At 40.8% G+C, this 24,151-nt stretch overlaps 2 protein-coding genes across 2 annotated transcripts in view; both read left to right on the top strand.

The window, feature by feature from the left end:
* LOC139456417 (tetratricopeptide repeat protein 28-like) overlaps positions 1-11,089 on the top strand; it is a 283,334-nt gene extending 272,245 nt beyond the window's left edge. Inside the window, exon 16 of the mRNA XM_071238117.1 lies at positions 6,846-11,089. Within this exon, the coding sequence (XP_071094218.1) occupies positions 6,846-8,525 (1,680 nt within the window). The 3' untranslated portion in view covers positions 8,526-11,089. The remainder of the gene's footprint in view (positions 1-6,845) is intronic.
* An 807-nt stretch (positions 11,090-11,896) lies between these two features.
* LOC139455021 (uncharacterized) lies at positions 11,897-12,442 on the top strand. Its single transcript, XM_071236608.1, has one exon. The coding sequence runs from the start codon at positions 11,897-11,899 to the stop codon at positions 12,440-12,442; it is 546 nt and encodes a 181-aa protein (XP_071092709.1).
* Positions 12,443-24,151: the final 11,709 nt, after the last annotated feature.

The following is a 24,151-nucleotide window of genomic DNA, read 5'->3' as shown; positions in this document are numbered from 1 at the left end:
AAATGCCAGTAGGATTTGAAGTCCATGTTCTACTTCTGCTACTGCACTATAAGTGCAGAATCAGGTGGTCATGGACATTTGATTTTGAAATCATGACAGGCATGATGACAGCAGAATAATTTGTCAATGATAAAAATGAGATGGTGCAATCTTTCAATAAATTTTGCCCTGATAGTACTGGTAAAGACAAATTATTCCGGTTGCGTGCCTTGTTGACATAGTGATGTCTGCCATGTTCAAACCAGGAAGTGGTGAAGTGTGAAAAACATCAGTAGATCATTGTAAATGAACTTATATCAGTCCTGTTTGTCCATCTTACTTAAGCAGTCTGTAAATATCTTCTCATAGACCACTATACAACTGAAGCTAAAATACAACACGGTTGTTCCATCAAATGATTGCACCCGAATCTTTTCAAGAGGTTAAAATCCAAAATGCACTATGTTAAGATGTAATGAAATTAAGAACATGTGTAGTTTAGCTTTAGGCTGAAAATAACGTAGTCCAGATTTGTTTATGTTGTCGAGACTCCCTGATCACACTAATGTGACAGAAAACATTTAGAGGCATTTTTACTTCATAAGACAATGTTTTTTTACCAGCGTACCCACGATCATGTCAAATTTAAGAATCCTGAGACCTCAACCACCATGTGAGATACTTTATCATTTGAGCATGATACGCAATACATATAACAAACATCAGAAACTGTAATATGAGCAGTATACTGAAACTTAAAATCATGTTTTGTTTCTGAAAGTCTTGTCCATGATTTGTGTACATTGTTTAACCATTTTATGTTGTGTATATAGCAATTTTAGTTTATTATGCCTTAAAGTGAGATTGACTAATCAGAGTGCAGAACTACTAACCCTCTATGAGTCGTATACCCTCAGTAAAAATCCAAATTTTGTATTTTACTTATCCTGCATTACTCCTAAATGCATTCACTGCTTACAACGTATGGCGGTGGTCTTGAGTGAAGAAATAAAGATGTTTCACATTCCACTCCTGATTTTTGCATGGACCATCGCTGCAGTCATGTGACCTTGATGACAAGTCACCTTCTTCACGTGTCTCAGCAGAGCTCTTCAAATTGGATAATTTTAGACCTTCAGCTTCAGCTATAATTCTAAATTTTATCTGAAATGGGTTACGTATTCTTTTCATATAACTTTCACGAATTTGTGCAGTGGGTGATTTTGGCGTAAAAAGACTTTGTCTTTTTCCCGTAACGTGGCTCGTTGATTCCCGCCAATTTGATTTTGTGATACAATTGTTTACAATTCATAGCTATGTATGTATAACATATTCATGTGTTTTTAAATACAAGTAGCTTTGGCGTTACTTAGAGTTTGTGTGTATCAATGCTTGTATACACTTTCAACTCTAAGTATTTGCCGATAGAATATTGTGTAATTCTATGGCAATCTTCCAACTCCGTTTCTATCAACAATTCTTTATTAATAATAACTTATGTACTACTAATTGTACAAAAAAAATCTTCCAAAGATCCTCATGCACATAGTTTGGCTTGGATGCAAATTTGCTCTCCAGAATTCAAATGTAATTTTTATGCAGTTCAATGTGTGAAGCCCAGTTCTGGTGTCCCCAACTGTGATATTGCTGGAATATTGTTAAAAGTGGCATAAAACCAAACTCACTCACACTCACTCACACTAACTCACTCACTCACTCACTCACTCACTCACTCACTCACTCACTTCTGTCATTACTCTCGCATCCGGTATCTTCAATGGGTAATATGGCTCCCGCCAACATTGGCAGTGGCTACTGTGAGTGTGGTACCTGCTCTTAATTTTCAGCACCTGGGACCTCCAGTACTATGATCTCTATGACACCAGCGCTTTTGTCTCAAGATATCTTGACTTATCCAGCGCAGCAGATGCACACTCAGACGCCAGCACCATTCCAGAACATGAATTGGATGCAGAACTTTGTGCAGTCCATGTGGCAGCCTGTATCCTGCGCCTATGCCTATGCCTATGCCTATGCCTATGTACCAAATGCCTGCCCAGCTACAACTATGGCGCAAGTGTTAGCACCTACACTGGTGCCTAACGTATACCAAACCCCTAAAGTGTGTTCCGATACAGCGCATATGCATAAAGCTTTCTGATAGAGGAGGGGCTACACACTGGAGCAGAAGCCGATAGCCATCTACGAGAGTGCATCAACAAGTTCACTCTAGCGGAGATTACCGCCACACTCAGATTTGGTTATTTAGCGCTGTCCAGCTGGGACTGAGTTCAAGCACAGGCTGCTATGTCAGTCTTGGTCATTTCCCTCTCTGTTCAATGAACAGACCGCAGACATGCACGCAAAAGTTTCCAATGACGCTAGGGATGAGATCATGCTTAAGGCTCTCACAGTCTATCCCAGCGGGCTGGCAGGTCAGGCAATTATAAGCATAGACACGCGTCTCTCAAGGAAGGCCAAGACTACGATTTCTTTCATTGGAAAGTGAGTGGCAGAGGGAAACCTCAGGGCTCTTATCAGACCCGTTGTGGTAAATACCAGGGCAGGGGGAGTGAAAAGAGGGGTAAACACTGAAGTGTTGGACAGCCATGACTGGAAACTCCCGCCCCCAATCATCCCAATTGTCGATACACCCGTAGGCAGGAGACTGGTCCAGTTCTTCCAGAACAGATTTATTCTCAAGGACAAATTTGCTCTCAACATACTACGTCATGGCTGCCGTCTAGACATAGATGTAATTCCACCGTTGACCACAGCTGCTCCTACTTGGAAGTAACCAAAAAGCCACATCTGCTTTTATAATCCAACATGACATACTGTTGGTGAAAAGAGCTGTAGAAATTGTACACTCCCCAGAGGTTTTATTCTCACATCTTCCTGGTACCCAAGAAGGACAAGATGAGAATGATCCACAATCTCTCTGTGTTCAACAAACGTTATCTGAAAAGTGCACCTTACTTCTGGCTAACAACTTTGAGACTGCTCAGAACCACCATCAATGCATTAGATTCCTTGATCAGTCTCGACTTGCAGGATGCCTACCTGCATATGCCTATCCATCCCTCTGACCGCAGGTTGAGTGAAGGAGTTCACTCAATGGACAGTTCTCTCATTTGGCATTTCAGTGGTCCCGTGGCTATTTACACGAATAATGAAGCCAATAACTGTGTTTCTACACCTGAGGAACATTTGGTTTGAGTCGTACATAGACAACTGTCTCCCGTGCCATCAACACATACCGTCATTAGTACATCATCAGTAATTTATCAGACAGCTAATATATCAACTGGGATGGATAATGAACAAGGCAAAGTCAGAGTTAACTCCATCTCATCGGCTCCAGTTGATTGGAGGCCTGTTCCAGACGGACCAGGATCTCCTATCGGTACTGAGGGACAGATGGACAGAAGATTTTAACCTCTTGTCACCTGCACTTCACCAATGGCAAGTGTTGCTAGGGTTACTGACTTCAGCACAGGACTGAACCAGCAGAGGCCGATTACAACTGCATCCATTTCAACAATTGCTGAACCCTTACATCTGGTGTCAGGATCCACTCAAGGCCATCACTCTACCAGTCCAACTAAGGCCTTACCTCAATTGGTGGACGGTAGAGTCGAATGTCTTAGGAGGAGTTTCTTTATCCGGGTTCACCCCCAAACTACAACTGTTCATAGACCCCTCCCTACAGGGGAGGGGGTGCTCACCTGCAAGGCCAGACAGCCTCAGGGCTAAGGTCTGGCGCTTATTGAAAATGGCACATAAACAATCTGGAGTTGGAAGCGTTAATTCTGGGCGTTTCTCATTGCCAGAATTAGCTACAGTCCGCCCAACTCGCAATATCCACAGACAACAAGACTGTGGTTGCGGTGCCTGGGAAATCAGGGAACAACGTACTCCCACTCCCACTCCGGACATTCAGGCTTTCCATCTAGTGGGCTGTCTTGAACTACAATTCATAGTTCAGCACATCCTCGGATGTCTGAACACATTGGCTGATGCATTATCACACCCAGACACCAAGTGGAAACTTCACACAGAAGCATTTCTGTTACTGCTTCAGAAGTTTGGGCAACCAAACACCAACCTGTTTGCTACGTGCCAAAACCACCAATTTATGACCTATGTCTCCTTGTTTGGCTTGGGAAGGGCTTAAAGTGTACACTTTTCTGCCACCTGTTTCTTCCCAAGGTGATACAAAAGATCAAGGAGACACGGAATCTTGCTCTGACTTGGTCGCGCCCTGGTGGTTTGTCGAGGTCAGAAGTCTAGCAGAAGACGATCCACTACCCCTCCCACAGTTGTCCAATCTACTCATCCACCCTCACAGCAAATTGCCTCACCCAATGCCAGACAGGTTTCGTCTGCATACTTGGTTCGTCTTAGAAAGGGGTTAAGTGCGAAGGGCTATTCGGCACGGGCAGCTATAGCTTTAGCTCTTCATCCTTCTACGAGAGGACTATACAATGATAAGCAAGGATCGTTTGAGACTTTTTGCAAGGCAAAAAAACAAGACCCCACAACAGCGTCAACACAATTCCTTGCCGAATACGTCCTACATTTGCATACCGAGAAACACTTGACACTTGAAAGGTAGCACCATTACTACATATTTAGTTGCACTTAACTCAGTATTGACCATTCTGGAAAATCGCAAAATGACCAAGGTCCCAGAACTACATGCCCTACTATGCTCATTTAGGCTTGAGGATCAGAAAAGGATCAAGGATCAAGGATCAAGTTCCATCCCCCTGCTTGGTACTTCAACGTGGTACTTCAAGGTTTGCGAGGGCCCCCCCTTCGAGCCCCTCAATGCATCCTCCTTTTATGACCTCACCAAGAAAACAATATTTCTCTTGGCCTAAGCCACAGCGGCATGGGTGAGCGAGCTACATGCAATCACCCAGGTCCGTTTTGAGCATGGTACGCACGGAGCGGTACATCTTGGGTTGTGATGGGATTTTATAGCCAAAACTTTTATAGCACTTCGAGTTTTCAACCCCTGTTCCCAAACTAGGCGTGGTTCGAGGAAATGTTTTTTATACCCGTATCTCCTACGTCCACAACTGAAATTAGTCACAACACAATATCTCTGTGGTTATGCGCAATCATCCTTCAGGCTTATGAGATCGCCAAACTTGGTCCTCTGAGAGCGAATAATCTTCACGAGATCAGGGCGTTACATAGTAACTGTTCTATTAAAACGATCAGGAAGAATGTTTTTGGAGGTTCGACACAGTCATTATCTTCACAATGTGGCTCTCGAGGACATCGAAGGCGTGCGAAGTTTTGGCACCCTCGACGCAAATAATGAACACGCCCTATACAGAACCAGTCTACTTTCCCCGTAAGTCGCTGAGACTCGGCCAGTGGAAGAAATTAAGACAAGCTTTTCTACCAGGCTTTGGCTGGATAACATAGTAGGTAAAGATTTAGCTGTTAAGCTAGCATTCTTTAATTACTAAATATGAACAGGGTATTACCCTTTAATTCCTATGTTCCTTCTCTAAGAAGATTGAACTACTCTGCCGTTATGGCATTTTTCTGAGCTTTTTCCGCCTCACGGATTATTGACAAACATGTGTCGTTGTTTTGGGTGTAAATTATTGAGGTTTTGGACTTTCTGAAAGTTGCCCGCCACCAAACTGTCCGATACAGATGTATTAGGAGTAATGCAGGATAAGTAAAATATTTAGTAAAATCTAAATTTTACTGTCAGTAACAGCCATTTTGGATTTTTCCACTCACACCTCACATATTTCACATGAAAAATGGTTAAAAAAATTGTTATTCGACACTGTTTTGTGTTTTAATATCCTTAATTGTGAAGTGGAAAGACATAATTTTTAAAGAAACCATGTTTGTGACTTTATCTATACAACTTATAGAGAGAAAAATCTCACAATGGAGGTCACTGATTTACAAATAGCGACATCAGAGAACATAATATAAGTTGACATCACAAACGAACCATGACGTTACATAGTAATAAATCTAGAATAGATAGCAGCCCGTCATTGGGGAAAAGCGGACTACTATCAAGTTACGGTGGCCTGCAAATTTGAGATAACATTCAGGCATTTTTATGATAATTCTCTCCATTTTAGCTATAGTACTTGTTTAAACGGTTACATTTAGTGGATTATATATTCCATTGTTAACTTTGGGTTTACATTTAAGTGTTGTATCGTAAACATATGCACTGGTCTGATCATTTCTAAGAGTTGTAAGCGTCAAGTTCTCTATTTGCGATAAAGATAGCATATAGTGTAAACGTTTCAGCATAATAAATTTGTTATGGTGTCTTTAGTTGCCATATACAGTGTCATAATAGGTTAGCTGAAAAGTATACAGTGTCGTATTAGGTAAGCAGAAAAATGTTTTTCTGCTGACCTAATATGACACCGTATACAACAACTAAAGATACCATAACTAATAGTATGTAACTTTGAAATGCTGATACTTTCATTACCCTATTTTTAGTATCTAGTATTATGAAAGAGAAAGAAATAGATGTATTCTCGAAAATATCCACCGCCAGATGGTCTTTTGCATAAAGTGTCTGCCTGGAGAGCATAAGGTCATTTGCTGGATCCCCTGGTCACATCAAACCTAAAGATGGTACTTGTTACCTGACCTGGCTTTTGGCAATAATATGATAGATGATGTCAGTTTTATGTTTCGGAGTGTGGTATCCAGCTTAAACAGCTGCATGATATCTCACTGGGAAGGCACTATAAAAGCAGCATACCAGTACAAGAACATGTGCACAATCACATTATTGCTATATAATTGCAAATAATCTTGAACCTATCATTTAAAGTATATATGTTTTGTTGTTTCAGGGAGATATAGATGGAAAACATCAAAAACAGGAAATAAAATCAGGTCTGCTTGATCCATCCTTGCAGCTGTCCCATCAGAACAGAATTAGAAGTATGTACCCTCCACATGGCCATGAATCTGGGAGCTTGTCTAGTAGTCCAACACTAACAGATACAGGGGACAGCCCAGCTCTCCATCCAACAAGTTCCAGTAATGTTGTGGTAGACCTGAGCATGTCCAGCGACACTGTATCAGTTATGTCAGAATCTGTTGTTTCATCACAATGTGGCACTGAATCAACTTTGCTTGGCAATGAGCAGCTTGCCTTCAAGTTCACTGCAGGCAACTTACAAGACTCATGTAATAATGAAAGGTTGAGGCAACATAGTGTTTCCAGCAATACCTCATGTTCATCCTCAACTTCATTGTCAAAATCATCTTTGTCAAAAGTTAATGATACAACTGTTTATAACCTACAGTCTTCCACAAGTAAGAAAGTGATGGATCCTCAAGAAATTGCAAAAAGGGTTATGGCTGATATGCCAATCATGAGAGAGGTGATTGAAAAAATGCAAGAAATAAGTCTAGTGCAATCAGAAATGAACAGTCATAAAATACGACAAGTATCCTCAAACATTGTTTCAAAACAGCATACTTTGTCAATGGTTAATGAAGAGTCAACAAAGGAACCTTGTATTCATTCACCACTCCTTCAACACACCAAAGAGAGAGTTCCAAATTACGTTCCATTCAGAGTACAAAGCCGTTCTCTGCATCAAAAGATAGGGAGGCAAACAAATTCATCGGAGGTGCCTCATAGGTCTGAAACAGTAAGAAGTTTAGTGCCAAGTGTCATCCAGGTAACAAGTGGTCAAACAGGAGAAAATAGTATATCCTCTGACAACAGTGAGGGTGCAGATTCAAATTTGCAGTCCTCAGTATCTAGTGGCTATCATTCAGAGAAAAATGTGACCAGTGATATGACTTATCATGCAAAGGAAGACAGAAACTCCTACACAAAAGATTTTGTTAACAATGGTCGCAGCTCGTACAGTTCTTCTTCACATGCATTGTCATCTTTCCGACCATACAAGCCTGCTTCTCCAATGGTCAGGACAAATGCAGTTCAGAGTCGACCTGATAGCACAACCAGTACAAGTAGCCAATACTCGACATCTTCCTCAGGTCTCTCAGCCATCTATAGACCCATCAGTGAGATAGTCACAACAGCCTCTTCACCTAATCCTTCACCTTCTGATTTCAGAAAATGGAAAGAACTATCTTCCACTTCCTTGACTCATAAGAAAACAATAGCCCATGATTCAGTGACAAAACCAAAGATGAAAGTGAGTTTTTCTGAATCTGAAACAGATCGGTCTTCCAACACAAGTTGTAAGGACATGTCAGCACACAATATGCCATTTAATTGTGATGTAAATAAAACTCTTTCTTGTCCAAAGGAATATGATAAGTTCTTGGAATGCCATAGTGGTGGCAAATTTTGTAACAGTGACCTGCCAACTCTGGCAAGAGAACATGAAGTCCTAAATTCACCACAAACACATGTTTCAGAAGGACATGGTGGTACACCAGTGACAGACATGGCTAGTAGCTCTAAATCTTCAGCGAAAGTTACATATCTGGACAAGGACAAGTGTGCCCTTCTAAAACGTCACATGCTACAATCATCAAAGTGCTGACTTTACTAAGGAATAATGAATAACAAGCCACAGGCCATGGTACATTGTCACTGTGTGTCATTGTGAAAATAGGGGCGGTCGGGTAGCCTAGTGGTTAAAGCGTTGGCTCGTCATGCCGAAGACCCGGGTTCGATTCCCGACATGGGTACAATGTGTGAAGCCCATTTCTGGTGTCCCCCGCCGTGATATTGCTGGAATACTGCTAAAAGCGGCGTAAAACCATACTCACTCTCACTCTCTCATTGTGAAAACAATTAATAAGAAATGTATAGAACATGCCACATCTCATCCTTGATAAATCCCTGTTGGTGTTTGTGTCATCACCAGTGACTTTCTGTCATTGTCAAAATGTAACCATATGTGGTCTTGGCTGCAGCTGTACATTAGTATATTACATTTTTATCTTGTGTGTCAGTTGCTGTCTGACCATCATTTTCAGTACGTAGCTGTTAATCAGTGAGTGTCTTCTGTACATTAATGTGTGTTAGTGCCAATGAATAATATTTAACTTCTTTGAGAGGCATTTAGAAGTTGGAGTACTAAGTAAGGATAAGATATATGAGGTTGGTGGTGAGGGCTTTCACTTTATGTTGATGGCTTCTTGTCAAAAGAACTCAAAGACTTCAAAATCAGAAAACTACAACAAGCCATCAACATCAAAGGACCCCAACTATCAATCAACTATCAATCAAGGCTATTATATACCCCCTGCTTACCATCAACTCATCAAAGACCCCAGTCAGTTATAATCCTTTTGTTTATATTACTGGCTTCACCCATTCGTTTATATCAATCCCTTCACCTGCCAATATGTTTACCCTTTTGTGTACATATAGCAGGCTTCTCCACCCTAGTGTAACTACATCTGTATAAACACTGCCTCCTTCCTGTATATATACATGTACTTGTCAACCATACTCACCTGCTTGATAACAGTGTTAGAACCTACACCAAAATGTTGCTCCTAATTGTAATTAAGAAGGTGTTCATCCATATATCTTATCCCTACTTGTATAATGTTGTATGGCATGTACATAGACATGTAAGGAATATATATGTATATGTTTAAGATCATGTTTTATTTGATTTTGAGGAATTTTCTATATTCCTGTATGAAGTGAGATTTCAATACATCGCTTATATTCATGGAAATCTGTTTTCATACTTTCCACACACAGAGCCCACATTAGCTTTATCAGATATATTTTTTCTATCTATAATTGAAAATATGTATTGTCATTACCTCAACAAGTGTCAAGTACTGGATGAAATAGTGAGCAAATCAATATATGAGCAATATTCAGCTCAGCTGTCCAGAGACCAGTACAGTTTGACATCTGTAGTCTTGCCCTCTTTTGACTTTTGTCTACCCCCCATATGGTGGGGGTGGGGTGGGGTATAGTCTATGCCTAATCTGTCCATCCATTGTAAACATGCGAAAACTGTTCAATATATTTTAACAGAAATTGGCAGATAAATCAACTGGTCGTGAAGTGGTTTCTTTTGCCATTGACATATTTTTTGCATATGTAATATTCTTGATTTCATAGAAACAATTTGCACTAATTCTCAAAAGGGTGGTGTGAGCTTCGTTTCCGGAGCACAACTTGAAAACCATGCAAGACTTTTCATCTAAACCTGGGACATGTATTAAACAGGGGTAGAAGTGACACCTTTTGCTGTTGAGGAATTTTTCAAAGTTTAATTTTACTTGCTTTCATGGAAACAAGTTAGACTTAGCTGTAACAGAGGGGAGGTGTCGTTTCCGGAGCAGAACTAAAAAAACAACCTGACTCACCATTCTTATCCAAACTTGGTACATGTATAAATCAGGGGATGAAGTTGTGCCTTTTGCCATCATAGAAATACAAAGTTTTCGAATCCAAATTCCATGGTATTGTTTTGATAGCAGCTCAATAACTACCTATTTTCTTGAGTATAGTGCACACTTTTTTTCGAAAAAACACAGCTGTACTCTTGTAGACGGACAGAGAGATTAGATAGAAATTCTCTCATCAAGTTGGACTTGAAGTAACAGCCAGATAATTTGTCCTTTCGAAAATGTTGGGGTGGTGGGGAGAGGGATGTCATCTTCTGATGACTCGTGTTCTAATTCAGCGACTTGCTCCATCTGGTCCGGCTGTAATAATTGATATGGGAAGAGCATAATGCTCAAGTCAAAACCATGTCCAAAACGAAGTAACAGACCAAAATGGACAAGCACCCATGTGATGGGTTGAGGGGGTTCGTTTAACCGAACATAGTTTCACAGTTTGTAATTGCATTAAACAAAGATCAAAAACATATAAAATAAAAATATTTTTTAAACTTATCCTATCTCACACTATGTATTAATCCAATCCAGTCAAATCCTTGAACCCATTTACAAGCTTCAAAAACATGTCACCTGAGCACATCCCAGCTGTAACCATGGTCACCATTACCACCACTACCTGTTGTAAAGCATGGACCTTGTGCTGCCTGACCATGTGACCTGCCCTGCCAACTCATTCTCTTTCTAATTGCTCTTGAGTGGAGACGTGTAATTTAAAAATTAAGAATAAAACTTGTTACTTGACTTTTCATTCTATAGTTTGTTATCATGGACAACAAAAAGAGGAAAGCTTTTAACAGTTACAAATTGGCATTCTCATAAGATGTTGCAGCTGTCATAGGGTTTGTTTATGGTCTAAAAGATGTGATGTATGTACAGATCTCTCCGATGATGACTTTCCCATCTATAGAAAAAGTGTGTGACAACCGAAAGATGGTATAGAATAACATGGGCTCAGCACTGGCCGTCTGCGGCAAGACAGTCTAAGTGAACATCCTTAAAAGGGTATGCCCAGGTCAAGTGAAAGGTTCTGAAGATGCGATGGTTGAAGCTTCTTTAGCACCTACTTTCGCTTCAAACAACGCCTCAATCTCCCCAGATGAGTGTTTTGAATCTTTTCTGATGGCTCACAGCTGGAGGTAGAGTGCACATCCTAATTAAACATCTCATCTTCGCGCAGAAACTAATCCACCATCTCAGTTGGTTAGTAAACATAGAGAATTCAAAAACCATGCCCTCTCGACAATTGCAATTCATCGGAGCACTTTTTTACTCCAATCTCGGAAAAATGTTTGTCCCTCTAGACAGATGGAAGAAGATAGAACGACTCGTTCCACTGGCACTCAAATGTTGCTACATCTTCAACAATGGCAGCAGTTGCTAGGTCTATTGACGTCGGGGCAAGCCCTCACCCAGAGAGGTCAACTACAATTACAGCCAAGTCAGTATTTCCTTCGATCTTCAGATCGACGATTGCCTGGTCCAGATTTAGCTCCCGTTACATCTGTATGGCCATCTACAATGGTGGTTATCCAGAATGAACGTCTACTCCGGAGTTCCTCTAGAACCCTTTTTACCAACACACCACTTGGTCGTGGATGCATCAACAGTTGTTTTGGGAGAGCTTCTGGAGTCTCATCAAACATCAGGACGTTGGTCAGCAACAGAATCGACCCTTCACATCAGCAATCTCGAATTCAAGACGGCCAATTTAGAGATCTCACATTGGGCGAAACTGCTTAGATCATCTCAACTGATGATACAGTCCGACAACGCCTCAGTCGTATGGTACTTCAATAAGATGGGATCCACACAGTCAGCCTCCCTACTGGCTCTAATGATGGACTTTTTTCAAATGATTGATGCATTGATCATCAATGCTCGAGCTCGACATATCCCCAGGAGTAACCAAAGTCATAGCAGACTCCCTGTCTCATCCGGATCGAACATCCTCGACAGAATGGCATTACATCCCAAGACCTTCAAGATTTGCCACCTCTACGACAGCCCAGAGGTTGACCTGTTCGCCACCAGGTTCAACACAACACCCCCCAGATTCATTTCTCTGATTCCGATAGTATGATGCTCTGGCCATGTCATGGGAGAATCTCAATGCTTACGCCTTGCCACCGACAGCGCTTCTACCACGGGTAATCCAGAAGATCGTAGAGACAGAACAGTTACGACTGATTTTGATTGCGCCTAAATGGCCAGCTCGCAGCTGGTTGACCGTGTTGGTGGACCTCACAGGGGGAGGCCATTATCCACTCCCCTTGTGAAAAGATCTTCTCCTTCAACCTCAATCCACTTTACTACATCCATCACTTGGATACCCTAATCTATACATGCCTGGAATCATTTTTTTCCAAATTTTGCATTTCAGTTCAAAAACATTTTTTCTCTCGAAAAGTCACGAAGTCTCATTGGTGAAATTTTTCAAAAGAAATCACACTTTTTTAAAATTTTGCATTTCAGTCCAAAAACAATTAATTCTTGCAAAATACTACACCTCTATCACATCATTGCCATAAATTCCTGTTTATGCTGAGAACCACCCTATAATTTTTTATAAATTTTCAACAGACGTCCACTACACTGCCAACATATCCATAGTTGTAAGGAAAACCCTATCACTTGCCATGGACGCCACGGCGCATGCGCAAGGCGGGAATCTAGTCACTTCCTCTCCTGTGTGTCCTGATGACAAGGAACATTTTTGGGGTTACACATCAGTACGAATGATTGAGTTCCACACTTACAAAGCACATTGATCTTCTCAAGAATCACTGTCTGCAAGCAGTGAACAGTTCTACTAGAACGAGGGTATAAGAAGATCGGACGATCTCATAAGTAATTAGTTTATGGGAAGTGTTGTGGGATGAGATCCTCATCTCAGAAACAGACGCCCGTCTGTTCGGGCTGTGGCCAACACCAGGTCACTGGTGACCCTCAACCCAGATGTCTTGCTTGCAAGAAAAGCAGCTGCACACAGAAGTCTAGATGCACCTACTGCGAGCCTTTATCAAAAGAAAAATTTGCTAAGCTCTCCAAGGCATGGGCCAATAATCCGGACTATTAAAAGTGTACTAGAGCTTCTACTTCGATTAAGAGGAAAGTGATTAAGCCATCGGAGGTTTTTGATCACGTGGGTGACAAGAGAGTGTCGCGAGAGGATGAGGTTAAAAGACTTCGTGCCTCATCCCATGCCACTCACCCAAAGTTGAGGAGCAGATGTATTTTACTGAGTTCGAAAATCTCCCTAACTTACATCCGGCGGCGTTAGGCATGGCCGATCGTCGTAAAAACGACGTTCCCCCTCTGCCGCGTCACCCCTTTTACCTAACTGAGTTCACGGACAAGATAACTAATTCAATGTCTGTTCTGATTGACAATCGAATGCAATCTATGGCTCAGGAAATAGCAGAGCTAAAAGATTCTGTGTCTCAAACCCGGCATGACCAATCAAGGGTTGATAATGAATTTAGACAAAGATCTAAAGCTGTTTATGAGAGCACACCCTCATACAGCAGAAATACACACGGCTACGCTAAATCAGATTATGAGGACAATAGGAGAGTCATTCATGGCGACCGAGTATCAGACATTATATCCCTACCATGAACATCATAGGGCACATCGTGAATCACGGACAATGCATAGAGATAAACACCAATCTCCCTCTAGCTCCTATGACAAAAGATCTGACATAGCCCGTGAATATCAGCATAGAAAGCCTAGGCGTGCGCCTTCCCATACTGTATCAAAATCCAGATCAAGGGACCGAGAAAGCGAGGCAAGGATTACGTCACCTTCCTCCAATTATAGAACATGTGACTCCCACTCAGCTTATCGTAGATCCGACTGTCGGGATTACGCACTCCCCAGCCATTCGTCTCACCCCCAGCGCAATCAGAATAGGGGGTGCGGGTCTTTAGGTCTTACTGACTTTTCAAGCTATGGGGATACTACTATTGATGATGAATTCAGACCTAACAATTATTCTCTTAAAGACATCGTTGCTGAACTTTATGAGCTAATGCCATCATTAAAACCTGAAAAGGATAAGACTACTAAACCCTTGTTAGAACGTACAGGGTATGAGGAGCCCGGCACTAGGACTGAAGAACACCATACCCTTCCCCGTCCATCCTATATGGACGACGTTATCAAGAAAATAGAAAATTCTTTGAATTTTACTACGGGTGCTAGTTCTAAATTGAGGTCTACGTACAACCGATATGCGTACAAAATTCATGATGATCCCTTTGCAGAACAGATTAGCATTGATGATGAATACCATGAGTTGGTTAAGAGACCTAACCCCATGATGCGCCCAGAAATGTCCAAAATCAAGTACTTAGACAAAGTCAACAAACAGATGATTAATGTCAGTCCTTACATTAACTGGTTAGCAGCTGGTATTCGCCACTCTTTACCCTCGTACAACCAGAGCACTGATCTACCATCAGACGCTCCCTTGGAGATGTCACATCACAAGGCTGGTTTCATACACAGCTCATTGGACCACATACTGAGGATGCAGGAGGAACTGCAAACTTCACAGGTCTGGATGTCAGCACAGTTTCTGACCATGCAAAGAAAACACTTAATACATCAAATTAATCATGCTATACCAGAACCGTTAAAGAATTCATTGATGGCACAGTCTATTACTCCACCTAAGATGTTCAACGGTAGATTGGAATGAGTGAAGGAAGCTATTGCCTCTTCTACTAGTCAGAAGTTTCAAGAATCCACCATATCGTTAGCCTCCAGTTGGCATAGACGGCCCACAGAGATTCGTCACCAACAGAATCCTAGACGTCGACGTGTCCAGTCTGGCCGGGATTCTTTTCGTCCCTCTACGCAGAAGTACAGATCATATCAACCAAGGTACAGGAACTCCAAAGAGGATCATCCCACTTCACAGAGAGGTGTTAGCAAAGGAAGAGGCAGTCGCGGAAGGGGCTCCCTCCGGAGATGACTCAACCAAGAATCTACAGACACGTCCAGACCCTATCGACATCGCCTGCCCAATGGACAACGATTAAGAATTACGGAAGATCAAAGACATGACCACTTTAGATCCAGTCGAGCTAGCCGGTCTCACAGACATCGACCCAAGACTGCCCAAGTTCAGCATTCATCCTCCGAGTACAGTAGGAGGCCGTCTCATGAAGTACGCAGAAAACTGGAAGGCCATCACAGACGACTCATGGTTACTCGAAGTTGTAAGAAGAGGCTACAAACTTCACTTCTTAAAAAGACCAAGGCTAGTCATCCATCCTACCGGACCCAGATTCCACCTATCAGGACCGAAGTTAATTGCAGCAGAAGTGGCCATAGAAAAAACTTCTTGCAAAAGGAGCTATCAGCATCACCACTCTCGGATTCTACTCCCCAGTATTCCTGGTAGCAAAGAAAAATACTACAGAGATGCGACTTATCAAAGACCTAAAAGTCCTGAACAAAGAATATCTGGAAAGATCACCCAAGTTTCAGATGGAGTCTATAAAGAAGTTGAAGAGCTCTTTAAGACAAGCATATTGAATGACAAGTATAGATCTCCAAGACGCGTATCTTCACATATCTATCCATCCAAGTCATTGTCGGTACCTACACTTTGCTGTCAACGGTCAGAGATACCAATTCAGGGTACTACCATTCGGCATATCCATCGCCCCATGGCTATTCACCATGATCACCAATCCCGTCATCGGGTTCGCACATCTAAAACTCATAAGACTTCACGGATACATAGACGATTTCCTATCGGAAATCGGACAAATCGCAAATCAGTTTAAACACAGTGTGCATCATCCAACTTCTCACACACTTAGGATTCCTGGTTCATCCTAAAAAATCAGAGCTAGTACCCACTCAAGACATCACCTAAATAGGCGCAAGATTTATACCCAACAAGGGCATAGTAGCACCCCCAGAGGACAGATAAGCAAGAGTAGAACACATGATAACAAGCGCTCTCGATCAGCCCATCAAGTCAAGACGCTGGTGGATGTCATGTCTAGGCACGCTCACATCTATCCAAGATCTAACCTACAGAGGCAGACTACATACAGTTACGACCTCTACAGAGTTGGATGAACACCACCAACAACCTAGAGCTGGAAGCATTAATCCATCCTCCACAAGTTTGAATCACCAAGTTTGAACTCCATTGGTGGCTAAATCGTTAAAATGTCATGCCAGGCATTCCACTCTAATACCCCACCCCTCTACATCAACTCTACACAGATGCGTCAGGAGAAAGTTGGGGTGCCCATATGGACGATGTTACCATTCAGGGAAAATGGTCCTCCCAAGAGAAAGAGTTACACATCAATTGTCTAGAAATGAGAGCGATTTATCTAGCATTAACAGCATGGCTAGATCGACTACAACATTCGTCAGTAAAAATCGTCACAGACAACTCGACCGTGGTCGCTTACATTCAGCACCTAGGAGGCACAAGATCTCCGCTTTTACTGAAGGAGGTTACACGTTTATATGCCTTGGTAGACTCAGTGAGTTGCAAGATCTAAGCAAGACACATACCGGGAAAGCTAAACATCCTAGCAGATTATCTATCCCGGCAGAACAAGATAGTACCCACGGAATGGTCACTACATCCCGAGGTGGATAACCCATCTATGGGATACTCCGAACCTAGATCTATTCGCCACATGTCTCAACAACAAACTACCAGTCTACGTCAGCCCAGTACCAGATCCACTAGCACTCCAGGTCGATACGCTCTCCATGGAATGGGAGGGGATGTTCGCGTACGCATTTCCCCCTTGGGCTCTCCTAGACAGTGTACTGAAGAAAATAGAGGAAACGGACTGTGTCATTATCCTCATAGCCCCGGCATGTCCGAACAGGACTTGGTTTCCGAGATTACTACAACTACTGGGAGGGGGAGAGGGGGGGGGGGGGGGGGGGGGGGAGGAGGTCTAACGTCAGGATCCGTTAATATCACTATCCAAAAAGGGAATAACGGTAAATTACATCATTGTGATACGTTGGTTGGTTGGTCGCACTCAGCAATATTCCAGCTATATGACGGGTGTCTGTAAATAATCGAGTATGGACCAGACAATCCAGTGATTAATATCATGAGCATCGATCCACGCAATTGGGATCGATGACATGCATCAACCAAGTCAGCGAGCCTGACCACCCGATCCCGTTAGTCGCCTTTTACGACAAGCATAGTCACCCTTTACGGCAAGCATGGGTTGCTGAAGACCTATTCTACCCCGGAATCTTCACGGGTCCATTGTGATAGGAGAATGGAAGACACATACCAAAAGAACTTGGTATGACACCGGAAGTGACGTCACAGATGACGTCATCAACGGAAGTGACGTCACAGATGACGTCATCACAGGGAATTACGTCATTATATGTCTAAGTATCACAAGGGAGTATATATTTATACCCTTCATGTGACGAAATTTGAAAATTATATATGTCTAGTCCTGTAAGTAGACCATTAGACACAGCCATTTACCCCTTTTTGGCATATAATCCTTAAGTTTTACCACTTCACTAGCCTAATATCTAAGGGATGCTAGATACCAGAACCCACCGGTCCCTCTGGTGTATACTGGCAATGATGTGATAGAAGTGTAGTATTTTGCAAGAATTATCAAACAATAGTTATGATTGTGAATAATTCTAAGAAATACCACCTCCATCACATCAGGAATAATCCCTCCCACCTCCCCAAATATCTGCATCTAGTTGATGAGAGCAATGGATTGAAAAGAAGTGACTAGATTCCCGCCTTGCGCATGCGCCGTGGCGTCCATGGCAAGTGATATGGTTTTCCTCACAACTATGGATATGTTGGCAGTGTAGTGGACGTCTGTTGAAAATTTATAAAAATTCATAGTGTGGTTCTCAGCATTAACAGGAATTTATGGCAATGATGTGATAGAAGTGGTATTTCTTAGAAATATTCACAATGATAACTATTGTTTGATTTTTGTCAAAAAAGTCACAAAATCTCATGAATGAAATTTTTCCATGAGAAATCACAAAATCTTCAGGACTTGTATAGATAATGGGGGTTCTGGCTCACTTCCACTGGAGCCAGATTTATATACTTATACCACTACTACAGAGGGATTATTCTATGCAAAAACGCTGATGTGACCATTTGTTTTTTCCTGGGAGTGTAACATACATATTAAATATACAAAGATCCTATCTAATAACTTAAATATGAAATCAACTTACATTTTTATAGTTCGGCCTCAAGTCAAGAAGTTTTATGCAATTGCGCCATTATTTTTCATGAGGGTCGACCATGTAAGAATGCATCCACAAACCAAATGTTTTAGTTCTGAAACTAATACTTTGGAGAATAGCTCTCATGGCGTAAAAGTCATGCATGTGAAAAGATTCGAATCGCTGATGTATTTATAGTTGGAACTCAAGTCATGAATTTTGATGCAATTGCGCCAATATTTTTCATGAGGGTCGACCATGTAAGAATGCATCCACACACCAAATGTTTTAGTTCTGAAACTAATACTTTGGAGAATAGCTCTCATGGCGTCAAAGTCATGCATGTGAAAAAATTCGAATCGCTGATGTATTTATAGTTCGGCGTCAAGTCATGATTTTTTATGCAATTGCCCCAATATTTTTCATGAGGGTCTACCATGTAAAAATGCATCCACACACCAAATGTTTTAGTTCTGAAAATAATACTTTGGAGAATAGCTCTCATGGCGTAAAAGTCAAGCATTTGAAAAAAATCGAATCGCTGATGTATTTATAGCTCGGCCTCAAGTCATGATTTTTGATACAATTGCGCCAATATTTTCAATGAGGGTCGACCATGTAAGAATGCATCCACACACCAAATGTTTAAGTTCTGAAACTAATACTTTGGAGAATAGCTCTCATGGCGTAAAAGTGAAGCATGTGAAAAGATTCGAATCGCTGATGTATTTATAGTTGGACTTCAAGTCAAAAGGTTTTATGCAATTGCGCCAATATTTTTCATGAGGGTCGACCATGTAAGAATGCATCCACACACCGAATGTTTTCGTTCTGAAACTAATACTTTGGAGAATAGCTCTCATGGCGTCAAGTCATGCATGTGAAACAGTTCGAATCGCTGATGTATTTATAGTTCGACCTCAAGTCAAAAGGTTTTATGCAATTGCGCCAATATTTTTCATGAGGGTCGACCATGTAAAAATGCATCCACACACCAAATGTTTTAGTTCTGAAACTAATTCTTTGGAGAATAGCTCTCATGGCGTAAAAGTCAAGCATGTGAAAAAGTTCGAATCGCTGATGTATTTATAGTTGGAACTCAAATCATGATTTTTAATGCAATTGCGCCAATATTTTTCATGAGGGTCGACCATGTAAAAATGCATCCACAACCAAATGTTTTAGTTCTGAAACTAATACTTTGGAGAATAGCTCTCATGGCGTAAAAGTCATGCATGTGAAAAAGTTCGAATCGCTGATGTATTTATAGTTGGAACTCAAGTCATGATTTTTAATGCAATTACGCCAATATGTTTCATGAGGGTCGACCATGTAAGAATGCATACACACACTAAATGTTTTAGTTCTGAAACTAACACTTTGGAGAATAGCTCTCATGGCGTAAAAGTCATGCATGTGAAAAAATTCGAATCGCTGATGTATTTATAGTTCGGCCTCAAGTCATGATTTTTGATGCATTTGCGCCAATATTTTTCATGAGGGTCGACCATGTAAAAATGCATCCACACACCAAATGTTTTAGTTCTGAAAATAATACTTTGGAGAATAGCTCTCATGGCGTAAAAGTCATGCATGTGAAGAGATTCGAATCGCTGATGTATTTATAGTTCGGCCTCAAGTCAAGAAATGTTATGCAATTGCGCCAATATTTTTCATGAGGGTCGACCATGTAAGAATGCATCCACACACCGAATGTTTTAGTTCTGAAACTAATACTTTGGAGAATAGCTCTCATGGCGTCAAGTCATGCATGTGAAACAGTTCGAATCGCTGATGTATTTATAGTTCGACCTCAAGTCAAAAGGTTTTATGCAATTGCGCCAATATTTTTCATGAGGGTCGACCATGTAAAAATGCATCCACACACCAAATGTTTTAGTTCTGAAACTAATTCTTTGGAGAATAGCTCTCATGGCGTAAAAGTCAAGCATGTGAAAAAGTTCGAATCGCTGATGTATTTATAGTTGGAACTCAAATCATGATTTTTGATGCAATTGCGCCAATATTTTTCATGAGGGTCGACCATGTAAAAATGCATCCACAACCAAATGTTTTAGTTCTGAAACTAATACTTTGGAGAATAGCTCTCATGGCGTAAAAGTCATGCATGTGAAAAAGTTCGAATCGCTGATGTATTTATAGTTGGAACTCAAGTCATGATTTTTAATGCAATTACGCCAATATGTTTCATGAGGGTCGACCATGTAAGAATGCATACACACACTAAATGTTTTAGTTCTGAAACTAACACTTTGGAGAATAGCTCTCATGGCGTAAAAGTCATGCATGTGAAAAAGTTCGAATCGCTGATGTATTTATAGTTCGGCCTCAAGTCATGATTTTTGATGCATTTGCGCCAATATTTTTCATGAGGGTCGACCATGTAAAAATGCATCCACACACCAAATGTTTTAGTTCTGAAAATAATACTTTGGAGAATAGCTCTCATGGCGTAAAAGTCATGCATGTGAAAAGATTCGAATCGCTGATGTATTTATAGTTCGGCCTCAAGTCAAGAAATGTTATGCAATTGCGCCAATATTTTTCATGAGAGTCGACCATGTAAGAATGCATCCACACACCAAATGTTTTAGTTCTGAAACTAATACTTTGGAGAATAGCTCTGATGGCGTCAAAGTCAAGCATTTTGAAAAATTCGAATCGCTGATGTATTTATAGCTTGGCCTCAAGTCATGATTTTTGATGGAATTGCGCCAATATTTTTCATGAGGGTCGACCATGTAAAAATGCATCCACATACTAAATGTTTTAGTTCTGAAACTAATACTTTGGAGAATAGCTCTCATGGCGAAAAAGTCATGGATGTGAAAAAATTCGAATCGCTGATGTATTTATAGTTCGGCCTCAAATCATGATTTTTGATGCAATTACGCCAATATTTTTCATGAGGGTCGACCATGTAAAAATGCATCCACACACCAAATGTTTTAGTTCTGAAACTAATACTTTGGAGAATAGCTCTCATGGCGTAAAAGTCAAGCATGTGAAAAAATTCGAATCGCTGATGTATTTATAGTTCGGCCTCAAGTCAAGAAGTTTTATGCAATTGCGCCAATATTTTTCATGAGGGTCGACCATGTAAGAATGCATCCACACACTAAATGTGTTAGTTCTGAAACTAATACTTTGGAGAATAGCTCTCATGGCGTCAAAGTCATGCATGTGAAAAAGTTCGAATCGCTGATGTATTTATAGTTGGAACTCAAATCATGATTTTCGATGCAATTGCGCCAATATTTTTCATGAGGGTCGACCATGTAAAAATGCATCCACACACCAAATGTTTTAGTTCTGAAACTAATACTTTGGAGAATAGCTCTCATGGCGTCAAAGTCATGCATGTGACAAATCTCGAATCGCTGATGTATTTATAGTTGGAACTCAAGTCATGACTTTTGAAGCAATTGCGCCATTATTTTTCATCAGGGTCGACCATGTAAGAATGCATCCACAAACCAAATGTTTTAGTTCTGAAACTAATACTTTGGAGAATAGCTCTCATGGCGTCAAAGTCATGCATGTGAAAAAGTTCGAATCGCTGATGTATTTATAGTTCGGCCTCAAGTCATGATTTTTAATGCAATTGCGCCAATAGTTTACATGAGGGTCGACCATGTAAGAATGCATCCACACACCAAATGTTTTAGTTCTGAAACTAATACTTTGGAGAATAGCTCTCATGGGGTAAAAGTCATGCATGTGAAAAAGTTCGAATCGCTGATGTATTTATAGTTCGGCCTCAAGTCATGATTTTTGATGCAATTGCGCCAATATTTTTCATGAGGGTCGACCATGTAAAAATGCATCCACACACCAAATGTTTTAGTTCTGAAACTAATACTTTGGAGAATAGCTCTCATGGCGTAAAAGTGAAGCATGTGAAAAGATTCAAATCGCTGATGTATTTATAGTTCGACCTCAAGTCAAAAGGTTTTATGCAATTGCGCCAATATTTTTCATGAGGGTCAACCATGTAAGAATGCATCCACACACCAAATGTTTTAGTTCTGAAACTAATACTTTGGAGAATAGCTCTCATGGCGTAAAAGTCAAGCATGTGAAAACATTCGAATCGCTGATGTATTTATAGTTCGGCCTCAAGTCATGATTTTTTATGCAATTGCGCCAATATTTTTCATGAGGGTCGACCATGTAAGAATGCATCCACACACCAAATGTTTTAGTTCTGAAACTAATACTTTGGAGAATAGCTCTCATGGCGTAAAAGTGAAGCATGTGAAAAGATTCGAATCGCTGATGTATTTATAGTTCGAACTCAAGTCATGATTTTTAATGCAATTGCGCCAATATTTTTCATGAGGGTCGACCATGTAAGAATGCATCCACACACCAAATGTTTTAGTTCTGAAACTAATACTTTGGAGAATAGCTCACATGGCGTCAAAGTCATGCATGTGAAAAAATTCGAATCGCTGATGTATTTATAGTTCGGCGTCAAGTCAAGATTTTTTATGCAATTGCCCCAATATTTTTCATGAGGGTCGACCATGTAAAAATGCATCCACACACCAAATGTTTTAGTTCTGAAACTAATACTTTGGAGAATAGCTCTCATGGCGTAGAAGTCAAGCATTTGAAAAAATTCGAATCGCTGATGTATTTATAGCTCGGCCTCAAGTCATGATTTTTGATACAATTGCGCCAATATTTTACATGAGGGTCGACCATGTAAGAATGCATCCACACACCAAATGTTTTAGTTCTGAAACTAATACTTTGGAGAATAGCTCTCATGGCGTCAAAGTCAAGCATATGAAAAAATTCGAATCGCTGATGTATTTATAGCTCGGCCTCAAGTCATGATTTTTGATACAATTGCGCCAATATTTTACATGAGGGTCGACCATGTAAGAATGCATCCACACACCAAATGTTTTAGTTCTGAAACTAATACTTTGGAGAATAGCTCTCATGGCGTAAAAGTGAAGCATGTGAAAAGATTCGAATCGCTGATGTATTTATAGTTCGACTTCAAGTCAAAAGGTTTTATGCAATTGTGCCAATATTTTTCATGAGGGTCGACCATGTAAGAATGCATCCACACACCAAATGTTTTAGTTCTGAAACTAATACTTTGGAGAATAGCTCTCATGGCGTAAAAGTGGAGCATGTGAAAAAGATCGAATCGCTGATGTATTTATAGTTCGACCTCAAGTCAAAAGGTTTTATGCAATTGCGCCAATATTTTTCATGAGGGTCGACCATGTAAAAATGCATCCACACACCAAATGTTTTAGTTCTGAAACTAATACTTTGGAGAATAGCTCTCATGGCGTCAAAGTCAAGCATGTGAAAAAGTTCGAATCGCTGATGTATTTATAGTTGGAACTCAAGTCATGATTTTTGATGCAATTGCGCCAATATTTTTCATGAGGGTCGACAATGTAAGAATGCATCCACACACCAAATGTTTTAGTTCTGAAACTAATACTTTGGAGAATAGCTCTCATGGCGTAAAAGTCATGCATGTGAAAAAATTCGATTCGCTGATGTA

The sequence above is a fragment of the Haliotis cracherodii genome, unplaced genomic scaffold, assembly GCF_022045235.1.
Source record: "Haliotis cracherodii isolate W230 unplaced genomic scaffold, xgHalCrac1.p SCAF_11, whole genome shotgun sequence".
In the NCBI taxonomy this organism is placed as follows: domain Eukaryota; kingdom Metazoa; phylum Mollusca; class Gastropoda; order Lepetellida; family Haliotidae; genus Haliotis; species Haliotis cracherodii.
The sequence above is the reverse complement of the archived record's forward strand: the minus strand, read 5'-3'. Positions and strand labels throughout refer to the sequence as shown.

Excerpts from the sequence above, each read along its gene's own strand:
- LOC139455021 (XM_071236608.1), top strand. The coding sequence starts at position 11,897 with ATGAACGTCTACTCCGGAGTTCCTCTAGAACCCTTTTTACCAACACAC.